Genomic DNA, 15,363 nt, shown 5'->3' on the forward strand with positions numbered 1-15,363 from the left:
GCCTAATTGCCTCCTTCTGCACTGTAAATTCTATGATTCTAGGAGAGTCCAAGGAAAGATAGAGCAGTGCTAGTGTTATCTCTGTGCAGAGCTCCAGGGCCTCTGGTTAACAGCCTACAAAGAAGAAACTTAACTTTGGAACAACGCAGTAGAACAGTAGAAAGATGATGTCTTAAGGTATAGCTTTGTCAATTGTGCCAATGCAAATAAGGATGAAAAGCCCATTGTATTATATGCAGGGAACTACTGACAAATGAGAGAAGTTGCAGATTTTGAAAGAGAACTGGTCGGTGAAAAATTCCTTGAGCTTGAGACCCCAGAGTCTATTATTAACTTCAACCTGATTCCAAATGAAAAGACAATGCTGCTGTAGCTGACCTGTGATACCACATTAAAAACACGCCAGAAGCCCATGATGCTGTCAGCATTCTGGAGTAATATCTCCAATGAGTATCCAGGGCTGAGTAAAATGAGCATTTTGTTGCTATTGCCCTTAACGAGGACCTACATGTGCGAAGTTGGATTTTCTATTTTCATAAAGATGAAGACGGCACAAAGGAACTGGCTGAAGTTTGCACCTGATGCGTCCATTGCCCCCTCCTCCTGTGAACCTGAGCACTCCCCTTTTGCATTAAAGGTAAGTGAACATGGTGTTGGTCCCGAAGGTCGGCCAGCTGGCAAAAGTGGGTCCTGGGAAAAAAAGTTTGAAAAACACTGACGTAGGGCATGTCCTTTGTTTGAAACAGCGAGTAGCCTTAGGGGCTATGAACAATTTGACTGTAGTGCCCTGCAATGTACCCAGCTCATCTTTGAAAACCTCAGGATATTTCTGAATGACGTCCTCTGTCACTTTTGTGTGTTCTATCTCACCCCAGATCAACAGAATTTTCCTAAGCCAGTCATGTCTTAGTACACCAGTTCCATGCCCTTTGTGATGAATGTAAGAATTTCAGATATATTGCATTGTAGGTTTTTGGTGTAATAAGGGTTTAAAAACCCGGGTAATATGTGTATGAGTGCTGCAGTAGTGGTTTTTTTTTTTAAATCCTGGTTTGCAAGACCTGCTTGGCTTTTTGGGAGCCATAGATGCAATTAAAGCATCGTAAAAGCTTGGGCTCATGTTTTTTTAAATTTGGATTGAGGGTTCCCTGGGGAGTAGATAGTTAGATATTGTGATTCAGCTTGGTAAGATGATATAACTAATGGGAGAAGCTAGAGTGACGGGCATCTTGCAGAAAAGCAGGCAGTGAGTTTGGAGATGGAAGTCAAACTATGAAGGCAGTTTCTGAAGACTTCAGCTAAAGATATATTTTTTCAAAGTGAAGTTCCAAGACCTTTCTGCACAGCAAGTAATCCTGAGTGCTAACTGTGTTTCACGGTGGATTGAGATCGGAGATGGTTATGTTTTAGTGAAGTAAAGATAGCAATTGAGGGTTATTGTGTCACTGTATTGATTAGCATTGTTTAAGGAGTAATTGCAAGTGATTTTTCTTGTGTGACATTAAAGATACTTTAATATTGTTAGTAATAAACGTTTGTTTTAATATACCATATCACTTATTTTGTGTGAAATCACTGCTGGAGCTACGTATCCTTTCCTCAGTCTTACAAAAATAAATAAATATTGAGGTTTCTGTCCAGTATCCGAGCTGTGGGGGTCTGGTCTGGGATTGTAATACCTTTTACTACCAGGAGCTGTGCTCTTGCTTCTTGGTTGTTATATGCAATGTCTAACTCTAACCTTCCAAGCAATGGTATAGTCTCGCCGGTGTACATCCAAAGGTTGATTCTTGCCTGAGTAAGGGATGGTGCCTGCTTAGAGCCCCAAATCTTCCTGAAGGTCTCCTCACTGATTACCAATGCAGAGGCTCCTGTGTCCATTGTCTAGCCTTCTTGACATGAATGCTAACATTGCATTTGCCTTCCTAACTGCCGACTGAACCTGTACATTAACCTTAAGAGAATCATGAACAAGGATTCCCAAGGCCCTTTGTGCTTTTGCTTTCCGAAGCATTTCCCTATTTAGAATGAAATGAAATGAAATGAAAATCGCTTATTGTCACGAGTAGGCTTCGATGAAGTTACTGTGAAAAGCCCCTAGTCGCCACATTCCGGCGCCTGTCCGGGGAGGCTGGTACGGGAATCGAACCGTGCTGCTGGCCTGCTTGGTCTGCTTTATAAGCCAGCGATTTAGCCTTGTGAGCTAAACCAGCCCCTGTGAGCTAAACCAGCCCCTATAGTCTATGCCTAAATTCCTCCTTCCAAAGTGCATAACGTCACACTTTTCCACATTGTATTTCGTTTGGCACTTCATTGCCCACTCTCCTAGCTTGTCCAAGTCCTTCTGCAGCCCCCTTGCTTCCTCAATACTACTTGTCCCTCTACAGATCTTTGTATCATCTGCAAACTTAGCAACAGTGCCTTCAGTACCTTCTTCCAGATCATTAATATTGTAAAAAGTTGTGGTCCCAGCACAGACCGCTGAGGCACACCACTAGTCACCGGCTGCCCTCCTGAAAAAGACACCTCCTCTTGTGCAAGGATGAGCTTGATTTAGTTCAAGGTGGTGCATAGGGTGCATATGACTTGGGCGAGAATGAGTGGGTTTTTTCAAGGGGTGGCCGACAAGAGCAAGGAGTGGAGACGAGGGCCGGCGAATCATGCACACATGTTCTGCGGTTGCGAGAACCTGGAGAGATGCTGGGAAGCGGTGCATGGAATGTTATCTAAAATTGTGGGGATGGCGGTCAGGCCAGACTGAATGGTGGCGACCTTTGGGGTATCGGAAATGCCTGAGCTGATGGAGGGGAAGGGGGCCAATGTTGTGACCTTCGCCTCTCTAATTGCCTGGTGAAGGATCTTGCTAAATTGGAGGTCGGATACACTGCTGGGGGTGGAGGCCTGGCTGGGGACAGTCTTAGGACTTTCTCTGGTTGGAAAAGATTAAATTTCAGTTGAGGGGGTCAGAGGAGAGCTTCGAGACATGGTGGGTAGGGGTTGTTCATGACAATGTTTGAGGAACTGTTCTTCGCTGGGGAGGGTAGGTGATTAAAAAGGGGGAAAATTGTACAAACTGTAGATTGTGAGGTTGTGGAGCGTGTGGTTAATGTTACTGTTTTTACACGTGTTTGTATTAAAATACATTTTTAAAAAACAAATGATGTCACAGTACTTAATATATTATGTCTAAAACAGATTGTCACTCCCTGTCCTGCTCACTGCTTGGAATAAAAGTCAGTGTTTTCTGTTTTTACTTGGGTCTGCCAGCGATTAGAACCGTAGAAACGTTACAGCACAAGAGGCCATTCAGCCCATCTTGTCCATTCCAGCCTGAGGACTCCCAGGTGCCCTTTCTAATCCCACCTTCCTGCATCCAGTCCATAGCCCTGTAGCTTAAAACACTTAAGCTGCAGATTCAGGTACTTTTCTGAAGAGTTTGGGGTCTCTGTGTCCACCACCAACTTGGGCAGTGAGTTCCCTGAACTGCACACACTACTCCAGTTGTGGCCTCGCCAGTGGTTTATAGAATTCAAACATTATATCCTTACTTTTATATTCTCCATCTCTGCCAATGTAGGAGCGCATTACATATTCTATACAACCTTGTCTACTTGAACTGCTGCCTTTAGGGACCTGTACTTGGACGCCAAAATCTCTCTCTTCATCTACCCCTCTTAGTATATTCCCATTTATTGTGTGTACTCTATAACTTTGACCTCCCTAAGTGCATGATCACACACTTCTCTGTGTTAAATTCCATCTGCGACCAACCCATATATATTGTTTTGGGGATTATCGCTATCCTCTACGCTGTCCACCACTCAGCCAATCTTTGTGTCATCTGCAAATTTCCCAAACATGCCCCCCACACTCGTGTCCAAATCGTTAATATATAAAACAAACAGTAAGAGTCACAACACTGAGCCTTGTGGAACACCACTTGAAACAACTTTCCTCTTGCAAGGGCATCCATCAAGCATTGTGTTTCTTGTTACTAAGCCAACATTTTATCTAGTTTGCCACATTGCCCTGTATGCCATGGGCTTGTACTTTTTTGACCGATCTGCCATGTGGGACCTTGTCAAATACCTTCCTAAAATCCATGTACACAACATCCACTGTACTACCTTCAACCTTTCTTGTCACTTCCTCAAAGAATTCATACAAATTTGTGAGGCAAGACCTTCCTTTAACAACTCCATGCTGACTATCCCTGACTAGTTCATCCCTTTCTATGTGACAATTGGGATTGATTCTACTAATTTGCTCACCACTGATGTAAGACTAACAAACCTATAATTGTTTAGCATTTCCATCGATACCTTTTTTAAACAATGGAACCACATTTGCATTTCTCCAGTACCTCTCCTGGATCTAATGAGGATTGGAAAACCATCCTCAGAGTATCTGCTATCTCCACCTGACCTCCTTCAATATCCTCGGAAACAATCCAACTGGCCCTGGAGACTTATCAACTTTCAAGGCTGCCAACCCTTTGAGTACTTCCTCTCTCTTTATGATTATCCTGCCATTATCTCACAGTATTCCTCCTGGACTACTATATCTGCATCATCCCTTTCTTTTGTAAACACGGGGACAAAATATTCCTTTAAAACCCTTCCCAGTCTCTGCATCTATATACAAGTTCCCTTATTTATCTCTGATAGATCCCACTTTTCCCTTAACTAACCTTTTACCATTAATATATTGGGTTTTCTTCAACTTTACTTGCTAATCATTTTTCGTGACCTCTAATTTTCTTTTTTACTTCATCCCTGCACTTCCTATACTTGTCTAGGCTACCTGCAGTGCTTAGTTCTTTATGCTTATTGCAAGCTTTTTTTCTTTGATCTGCAGAAATATAGTTAATGGTTCTAGTCAGTGGCCTTTCATCAGAACTGGGGGTAGGATTTGAGCAAGGGGTGCGACAAGGAAAAAGGAAGACCTGTGATAGGGTGGAAGACAGGAGAGATTGAGAGCAGAGTTAGTCTCCCAGGGCCAAAGGAAATAGTGATGTGGAAAGAAAAGAACCAAGACAAATGTGCCTAGAGCAAAGTGATGCTGACTGAAACCATGAACAAGAGAAAAACCAAAGTATGCAAAGAAAACAAAAACAGATTCAGGGGAGGAGGAAAACAGAATTTTATGGTCTGAAATGTTTGAGCTCCAAGAGTCCGGAAGGCTGTAGAGTGCCTAATCGAAGGATGAGGGATTGTTCCTCATTGATCCTTGCTAGAACTGCAGGCCAAGGACCGAAGGTGGAGATCTAAAGATCAGGATCATTTGGGGACTGCATGGAGGAGTTCTGCAAAGTGGTCACCCAACCAACATTTGATCTTCTCACTGTACAGGAGACGACATTGTGAGCAGTCAATAGTATACTAAATTGGAAATATACTTGGACATGTTTTGCGCCTTGAATGGGTGAGGTGAGTGGAGGTAAAAGGGGATGTTATATCTTTTGCATTTGAATGGGAAGGAGGTTGGATGTAAGGGGTAATTGAAGAATGGACTAGAGCATCACAAAGAATGGTTCTTTCAGAATGTTGAAATGGTAGGGAAGAGGAAATGCTTTTAGTGATGGAGGGGTCAGAAATGGCAGCCAATGATCTGTTGAATATAAAGGCTGGTAAGGTGCGGACAAGGGCAACCCTATCATTCTGGGAGGGAGAGCAAGGTGAGAGCAAAAATGCAGGGAATGTGGATACAGGCAAAGGTCCTCTCGACCATAGTGGAAGGGAATCCTCAGTTGAGGGAAAAATACAACAAATGATGTTGTGGAAGGTTGCATAATTAAAACGATAATGACTGAGACAGACAAACCGAGCAGGGGATGGAATCCTTAGTGTGTATGGGTATGAGGGTAGTATAGTCAAAGTATGAGCCCACTGACTTCCACAATTACCTACTTATCAAATTGTTTCCAGGACTTTATCCAGACTACATGCATAGTACTTAAAAAATAGTGACTTTGTACAAGGCTGTAACTGCAGAATATTTGCTGCCAATTTCCTAACTCGCTTTTAAATTGTTATGCTTGATGATTCCACATCAGAGATTAGCACTGCTGCCTCACAGCACCAGGGACCCAGGTTTGATTCTGGCCTTTGGTGGCTGTGTGGGGAGTTTGCATATTCTCCCGGTGCTCCAGTTTCCACTCAGTCCAAAGATGTACAGGTTAGCTGGGTTAGCCATGATCAATGCACAGGGTTACGGGGATGGGACAGAAGGATGGGCCTCGGCAGGGTGCTCTTTTGAAGGGTCAGTACACACTCGATGGGTCAAATGGCCACCTCCTGCACTGTAGGAATTCTATTCTATACTCTCAGCACTCTACAATTCCATAGATGGGTTCTCTGTAATCTAAAACGAGCGGATGAGTTAGCTGAACCTAGACCCTTAACGAATGTAGTTCATTGGATAAATCCAAAGGACAGTTAGGAGCACCAAAAATGTATGCATGGAGAGTATTTTAGATGTACATACAGTAAATTAATAAGTCTAGCCTGTGTAACTAGTAGGTATCCACATTCCAGCTCAACATTGGTTGAGATTTATGTGTCTACTTCTATTCACAAGCCTTGGACATTGACTTTAGTACCATTTGGTTCAACCCCTTAATTCTTCTTCTGCAAGTATGGTAGCTTAGTTTAATATTTTATACATGCCATTTAGGGCTACTTCCATGAACTTTGCATCAGAGATGCTTCATTGTTGCTCTCTAACCCATCTGCTCACTTCCTGTTTTCTTAATCTCTGCAGTAAAGGAAGCGTGGTTCTTTGTCCTACTTAATGCTATGTAAATATAACGTTGCTTTCTAAGATGTTACTATCTGACCAAGTGGCTACAGGACATGATTATGACACTGCTCTTGCCTAAGCATCTCTGGAAAGGTTTTTAAATTTTGGAGTATTATTTGTTGCTCATTTTGTTTCCCTACTGGTGTAAAGTTGCCATAGTCCCAGATGAACATGGGTTGCTTTCCCCTTTGAGCGGGAGAGCTGACTGATGGTGATGTAACCTGAAAATCGCCACACCTTGGGCGAGGGCAAGGTTGAGAAGGTAGGTCTTCAAGAATAATCACCCCTGATACAGGAATTGAACCCGAGCTATTGGCCTCGCTCTGTTTAGAAGTAGAAAAGCAAGCAGCGGTGTTACCATTTACATGAATTTCATATGCGATGGTCATTAGTTATATTCTACATCACACAGCAGAGTTTTTGCTCATTACTGTGCAGCAGCCGCCATTGGCGCCAAACGCAGATGTGGCGCCGCCTCTCCCGGTTCGGTGACGTCAACGGCCCGAGGGGCGGCGCGCGTTTTGCGACGTCACGTAACGGACAGATTTGTGATGTCACAGCAAAGCGCGTTCAATAGTGTCACAGAGGGAGCGCGTCATGGCCGTGATCGTCAGCGCCGCCCTTCAGGTGGAGGCGCGCGCTACTCGTGCCTGCGCGGCGGTTGTTTGAAGGGAGTTTAAATGTTGGTCTCCGACTGGGATTAGCTCCTGACATTCCGCCCGTTGTCTGATGGAGCGAATTACCGAGTTACAGTAATGGGCGAAGGGCCGGTTTTAAACTCCGGGGATTGGTTTGGTTTTAAGCTCATGGGTTGGTTTAACGCTCTTGGGGTTGGTTTGAAGCTCTTGGGGTTGGGATAAATATCTTTCAGTTTAGGATAATACAGATCTTTACCACTGCAAATTTGGTCCTACTCATAGAACATAGAACAGTACAGTACCAAATTATTTGTAGAACTTTTAATTGTTTTACACTTGATACCAAACTTAAAACTGTTAACATTTACCTTTTTAAAATAGTCATTTATAGTTAATTATTTAATGAATTAACAGGTGGATTATTTTGATTTTCGCTCATACTAATAATGCAGCACTTTGCTTTTCACTCTTTTCTAGCATCATGAAGCTATTTTGTCTTTGTCTAATCAGCACCAACGAATTAGGTTCTCTGATTCTGTGGTAACTGGATCAGTCATTTTCCCACCTTCTGGTACGATTAATTCAACTGGTAGTTTATTGTATAATCGTTATGTTTCTACAATATGTTAGCAACTTCTGTTGGAACATACAATAGCCGCATTCCATTGTGGTGTAGTATTCGCTGCATGGGAGAATGGCATGTAATTGCCACATTAATTTCAACATTGATAAATCTGAGGCGGTGCATTTTGATGGAAATAAACTTCAACATTTTTAAATAATAAAGGTCTGAATAAGATAGAGAAGCTAGGGATTGAAGAGTATACTTACACAAATTGCTAAATGTAACAATTTAATAAGGCTCCCAAAAAAGTAGCAAACCAAGTACTGGGGTTCATTTCTAGAAGGATAAACTTGAAAAGAGAGACATTATATTAATCTGGTATCGGACCTTGCTTAGACCACATTTCTGGTCTCCATATTGTACCAGCAGACTTTGCATTTTTATTGTGCCTTTAATGTAGTAAAATAACCAAAAGCTTGGTCTAAGAACTGTCTTAAAGTAGGTAGTGAAGTTTAGGTAGTGAATTACAGGACTTGAGGACTAGGCCATTGAAGGTCAGAATTGGAGTAGCGGAGATATCATAATCATATAACCGCAAATTATTGTCTGTACATGTGCTATAACTCAATACTACCTTTTACTACAAAGTGATTTGTGAAGCCTTCTATAACCTGTAATAAATAGCGATGCAGAAAATATAGGGTGGGCTTTGCTGGCCTTCCAACCACATGTTTCTTGGCAGCAGGAGGCAGCGCGCCGTTCGCTGGTGCAGATTCTCTGCGCCCATTGCTGTCAATGGGAATTCTCTTTTAGCCACCCCACACCACCGGGAGACCCGCAGCAGGGGGCACTGCCAGCAGGAATGGCTGGAGAATTCCGACCACAATCTCTGCCGTCTACCTTGGAGTATTACAACTCCATTGTCATCCGCAGTGAAGGGTACATACCTGACCCATTATTTTGTGCAGGTATACATACAGCTGTGTGAATTTAATTGATTAACAACAATGTTTAGAGAAATCATGCTCTTTGGAAGAAGTTTGGGGCATATGTCTGCTGTATTTTATTCAAAATAAATGAGATGTAATAACATTGAAGGCTTCAGAGCTGCATTGACCTTCACAATCACTGATGGACGATGTCTCTGGTGGTGATCGTAAAGCAGATGGCAGACGTTTGACACCACTTGCAAAACACTATCCATGATTCACTGAGGCCATTTTTAGAAAACAAATGTTTCATTAACTATTTATAATTTTCTCAGGTATTGCCTTTATCATAGTGGAGATTCAAGATTTCTGTGACAATTGTGCAGAAACAAAACTGATAGAGCGGATTGAACAGTTTGTCCGTATTCATCGCAACAGTTTCCTGCTCTTGGCTGCAGCCCTTTATGGTCCTAAAGAATGGGAAATACTATTGAAAATTCAACAAAGGTGAAATTGAATGGCTGTATTTAAAAATGAATGATTTATAGATGAACTAAAAATAGCTATTCAAAAACTAGTAAATTTCTTGAGCAAATAAGATGTTTCAGCAAAACATTTCTGCACAATTACTGCTGTTAATGAGGGTTCCTGTTGTCACTATTAATTTAAATCAAAAAACTTTGTAGAAAGTAGTATTTTGCTCTTATTTGATATTTAGAAAACCTTGCAGACTAAAAATTAAACAAGTTTTATACATCTTTAAAGTGAAAATTGTTGATCTGCAGGATGTCGATTATAGATGCCAGATGCTTAGTTAAGATACGTTTTCGGTATATTTTATTCCTTTTTAATTTTACGATTCTCCATGCGCCACACTGGCTGCCTTATGAATATGCAACAGAAATATAGCATTTTCTTCTGTGTAACTGAAAGATATGCAGTGCACAGTGAAATCAGTACATCTGGCACTTGATATCTGGTATGTACCTGGAATGCCCTGATTATCAGATTTTCGCCTGTCACGGAATGCTCGAGGGTACTGCCAGCTGGGAAGAGTGCTGACATGAAAATCTGGTGGCGGTGTGGAGATGACATTTGAAACGCAGTCATCATTAACGCAGGCAAACAAAATCAACTTACCCACAGGTTTCTGCAAAGACTGGCCACATGATCTGTGTTTGGTGGTACTGGGTTCAGAAAGAAGGCCGGACTTTCTGCTCATTTAGTATCATGAGATATTTTAGATTTACTTTAGCTGGTAGGCAGAGCCACCATTTAATATCTCTGATGTGGAGGTTCCGGCTTTATTATCTTTACTATCAATCAAGATACACTTCCAATAATGCACTAATTTCCCATTACTACACTGAACTGCCAGCTAAACAAAGGACTGCATGCTAACACCGCTACTGTACTACTAGAGAAAAAAAGCTAGCTTAAAGAACAATTCATTATTGAGAAATTAGTATCTTAAAAAATTACCTTTGTTTCCCTTGGGTGACCAGTTTCAGAAGTGTTTCTTTTTGCAGGTTTTTAGGTAGTAATCTGAGAATTATACCTGCACACAATGCTGGTGATATGGTTAATAGTATGCTCACTATAGCCAAGGTAAGTAAACCCTTAATAGTTAAGAATTCACAAATCATTGGAGTATTGCATATTGGCATATTGATGATCTTACGCATGAACATAAGGCAATTATGGTGCAATACTTTTACTCCGGATAAATGTAATTGTTAGCACAACTATTTAGTAACAGGATGGAGTTTTAATTTCTATAAATATAGTCGTTGGTATTTCAGAAGTTGAGCATTGTTTGAAAAAGACGTTTTGCCTAAGTTTTCATCTTGTCCTCATCCGGACTATTGCAAGAATACCAATGTCAGGTGAAACAACAACTTGTGAAGAGAGTGCTGATCAGTTGGCAAGTGGATTCTGACTAATCGAGACATTGCCATGGAGAATGCACCAGTTCATAGTAACTGAACTGAGCAATAGATGAAGCTAGCTGATTCACGCTTCAACTCTGCAGTAGCGACATGAGTGGAATTCACTACTAACACTGGTCATCAAGCTAAAAAGACGGTCTGCCTATCACATAAATGAGTAATGTGGTATATGAATTTCAGTGCCAGTGTGATGATACGTATGTAGGTCGTATGTCCCAAAGACTCTCTGATCATTTCAAACAACATGTCCCTTCTGCTGTTCACACGGGCACTGTATCGACCATACCCAACCAGCTTATGCTTGAAAAACTTGAAACATAGAGTCCAACATTAGATGTGATTCTGTGATCGGACAATATTTGCTAAATAATTCTCAAGCATGCTAAAAATTACATTGCCGACCAATTTGATTGTCAATTGTGCTCACAGTATGGCGCGTTTGCGTGTACCGGAAGCTACATATATTACACAGGGCCGTTCTTTGCAGACAGTGAGCATGTACACACACTACACCTGTTGCAGCTAAATAAAAGTGATAGCCATTCACTAGTTAATTCCTCAGGGCAATCTCTTGACCAATCAGAGTCAAGCTGCCTAGTTTAAATTTTCAAACAATGCTTCGAATTTAACTGTCAGTCACCATTAATGCGTGCATTCTCTATTGCAAGGCAACTCCAAAGTCCACTTATTTTTTTTATTTTTAAAAAATAAATTTAGAGTACCCAATTTTTTCCAATTAAGGGCCAATTTAGCATGTTCAATCCACCTACCCTTGCACATCTTTTGGGCTGTGGGGGCGAAACCCACGCAAACACGGGGAGAATGTGCAAACTCCACACGGACAGTGACCCAGAGCCGGGATCAAACCTGGGACCTCAGCGCCGTGAGACTGCAATGCTACCACTGCGCCACCGTGCTGCCCCCCCAAAGTCCACTTATTAACCAACCTCTTCTCGTACAGGATGAACTGGTTGTTCCCTTGTCATTGGTATTCTTGTGATTGCAAGATGAAAAGCTTTGACCTAATGTCTTTTTTCCCACAGTACTTCTATAAATATCCAAGTATTTACTGACTGTTATGGGCCAGGGTTTAGAAAACCCAAAGTGTATCATGGAGTTCACCTGACCCATAACTTTTTATAGATTGTGGTATGGGGAGCACACGGCCCACTCTACAGGTGTGGTACAGCAGAAATGGAAAAGTATTTTTTTTAAAGCAAAACAGTGTTTATTCTATAAACTCAAGTTAACCTTTTCAAAACATAGTGAACATAGCAACATCAGAACATAGCAACCATCAATTCAAATAAAACCCCCAAAGACTACGACACTAAGTAATCCTTTAAGCTTTCCTTTTAACATCCGTACGACTTAAAAACAAAGCCTTTAACAGAAGTACATAAGGTTAAAGTCACTACTGAAAACATTTATAATTCTGAATTCACTAAATGATCATGAGATAGTATTTTCATGGCAGAGAGATCAACAGTACACCTGCTCTGTCTGGCTTCAGCTCCAACACTGAAAATGAAACGAAAGCACACCCTGCAGCAAACAGCCTAAAATGAAAGTAAAAAGCGGACATCCCAGCTCTACCCACACTCTGACATCACTGCAGTAGTAAACACCCATTTCTTAAAGGTATTCTACAGATATTTATACACACACCCATTTCTTAAAGGTACTCTCACATGACACTGACAGTCATACAGGAATCCCTATGTAGGCTTTTAAATGGTAAAAAGATGGTAAACGGAGGAGGGCCAATAAAGGAACAAAAAAAGGAGTTTACACGAGGTGTTTGGCAGCATAGTGAGGTACAAATGAATACTTTTGCATCTGTCTGTACTAAGGAGGTAGATGCTACCCAGGCCATGGAGACAGATGAGGAAAATTGATCAGGGGGAAGTGTTGAGTAGACTGTCAACACTTAAAGTTAACAAGGCACCCAGACCAGATGAGATGCATCCAAGGATATTGAAGTGAGAAATTGCAGGGGCTCCGGCCCTGTCATCCAGTCTTCTCTAGACTCGGGCTGGGGAGGGGGGTGCCAGAAGACTGTAGAGTTGCAAATGTTACACCCTTAATCAAAAAAGGTTGTAAGGATAGTCCCAGCAATTAGATTCGTCAGTTTAATATCAGTGGTGAGCCAGCTTCTAGAAACAATTATTTGGGATAGAATTAGCAGTCGCATCGGAAAATATGGATTGATTAGGAAGAGCCAGCATAGATTTCTATAGGGAAAATTGTGTTTAACAAACTTGCTGGAGTTTTTTGAGGTGGTAACTGGGTCAATGAGGGTAATGTGGTGATATACCGTACATGGATTTTCAGATGGCATTCGCTGGTGCCACACAGATTTGTGAGTAAAGATATAGCTCATGGAATAAAAGGGACAGCAACAACGTAGATACAAAATTGGCTGAATAATAGCAGGCAGAGAACTGTTGATGGATATTGTTTGGGATGGAGGAAGGTTTGTCATGCTGTACTCCAGGGGTTGGTATTGGGACTCTTTCCATTTCTGATATATATTAATGATCTGGATCTTAGTGTACAGGAGACAGTTTTAAAATTTGCAGATGACTCAAAACTTGGAGTTATTGTAAACTGTGAAGACAATGTAGAACGTCAACAGGACATAGACAAGTTGGTGGAGTTGACAGATGAAGTTCAAAGTGGAGAAATGTTTTTGTAGGAAGAATATGGAGAGACAATATAAAGTAAGGGGCAAAATTCTTAAGAGCGTTCAGAAGCAGAGGGACTTGGTTGTATATGTCCGCCACCTTTAATGACTTATGCACAAGTGGAGCGAGCAATTAATAAAGCATGTAGTATTCTGGGCTTAATTAATAGGAGAGTAGAGTACAAGACCAAGAAGGTTATGCTGAATTTATACAATGTACTAGTTAGACCTCAGCTGGAAGATGTACCATTCTGGGCACCACACCATAGGAAGGATGTGAACGCATTGGAGTGCAGAAGAGGTTGACCAGAATGGTTCCAGGTATGACAAACTTCAGTTATGAGGATAGGTTGGAGAAGTTGGGACTGTTCTCCTCGGAGAAAAGAAAGCAGAGAAGAGATTTGATAGAGATGTTCAAAATCATGGACCAAGTAGCTAGGAGAAGCTGTTCCTATTTGTAACAGGATCATGAACGAGACGGCACAAATTTAAAGTGATTTGCAAAAGAAGCAAATGTGATGTGAGAAAAAACTTTTTCACACAATGAGTGGTTTGGATCTGGAATGCACTTCCTGAAAGTGTGGTGGAGGCAGGTTCAATTGAGTCATCAAAGAGGACATTGTGCAGGGATACGGGGAAAAGTTAGAAGAATGATACTAAGTCTTGATGCTCGTTTGGAGAGCCGGTGAAGACGAGATGGGCCAACTGCGCTGTAACAATTCTGTGATATCATGTTAAATAAATAATGATTTAAACACTTATTCCTGATGAAGGTGACATGTAAACCACATGTGGACAGTGTTCGTGACCGCATTGCCATGATCCGAGCTCAGATCATAGAACGGAGTCCTGTCTGGGAGATGCTTCACAAGCGACAGCTATTAGATGTGTAAAGTGAACAAATACATGGTGTTATTGGTTCACGATGCCTTGTGCTCTATAAAATTATTTAGAAATATTTTCAATTAAATATATTTGTCATTAACATGCTAATTTGTTAGAAAGTTGGAAATAAAATTATTTGGATGTAACAATTTTTTTGTCTCAAACATCACTTCCTTTAGTTATTCATAATACTCTCCAATCGGTTGAAACACTATCCATTTAAAAACTTAGTATTCAAGTGATAATATTTATTTACACGCAGAATCAAACTTGTCAACCATATTCATAACATGATGTAACCTTTAATGGGTGTAAATTAGATTGTCCTTGCTTGTCTCCTCCAGAGGGCTGGTAAAATGCAATGTAGTAGCCAAGGTATAAAGGTTGAAAATACTTGTGGTAACAACTAACATGTAGTGGAGGAATACAAATTCAGTTCGTTCAGACTTGTATGGAATATAAACAAGAGCAGATTAGGTGGATGAATGGCTTGGTTCTGTACTGTATTTTCCATGTATTTAGTTCCAGGAAAAAAGCTTGATGGGCAAGATGGCATTGGCAAAGACCGTGAGCAAGCCTTCCATCACCATGAGGGAAGGGGAAAGTGACATTCCTAAATTTGAATGAATTATGGTTATGTTCTCCAACATACCAGTGTACAATGCATTCTATGTACATGTAATTGAAAAAGAAAATGTTGAACTGGTCAATTGTCATCCAAAAGGCATATCGAGATTATTGAGTGACAATGGGCCGTAAAGCAGGATAGTAAATATGCCAACAGACTTGTTTGAGAGAAAACTGCAGCTCTCTGCAGTTTGAATTTTGTGGAAACAGACGGAACGATGACTTGTAGTTGGACATTTCATTGATAATACCTTCGTTATTGGACATCGGTTACAAGGCTCTC

The 15,363-nt window shown here is 41.2% G+C and overlaps 1 protein-coding gene across 1 annotated transcript; it reads left to right on the plus strand.

The window, feature by feature from the left end:
- Positions 1–7,387: 7,387 nt before the first annotated feature.
- Positions 7,388–14,606, plus strand: LOC119964403 (uncharacterized protein C1orf146 homolog). The gene is made up of 5 exons (XM_038793820.1): positions 7,388–7,428; positions 7,917–8,010; positions 9,269–9,440; positions 10,463–10,541; positions 14,342–14,606. The coding sequence occupies exons 1-5, from the start codon at positions 7,399–7,401 to the stop codon at positions 14,459–14,461; spliced, it is 495 nt and encodes a 164-aa protein (XP_038649748.1). The 5' UTR covers positions 7,388–7,398; the 3' UTR covers positions 14,462–14,606.
- The last annotated feature ends 757 nt before the right edge of the window (positions 14,607–15,363 follow it).

Source organism: Scyliorhinus canicula, chromosome 4 (genome assembly GCF_902713615.1).
Source record: "Scyliorhinus canicula chromosome 4, sScyCan1.1, whole genome shotgun sequence".
Taxonomy (NCBI): domain Eukaryota; kingdom Metazoa; phylum Chordata; class Chondrichthyes; order Carcharhiniformes; family Scyliorhinidae; genus Scyliorhinus; species Scyliorhinus canicula.

Bases quoted from the DNA above. Each gene is read 5' to 3' on its own strand.
- LOC119964403 (XM_038793820.1), top strand. From the start codon at position 7,399: ATGGCCGTGATCGTCAGCGCCGCCCTTCAG. The intron at 7,429-7,916 runs GTGGAGGCGCGC...ACTCTTTTCTAG, and splicing joins TCGTCAGCGCCGCCCTTCAG to CATCATGAAGCTATTTTGTC. The intron at 8,011-9,268 runs GTACGATTAATT...TAATTTTCTCAG, and splicing joins AGTCATTTTCCCACCTTCTG to GTATTGCCTTTATCATAGTG.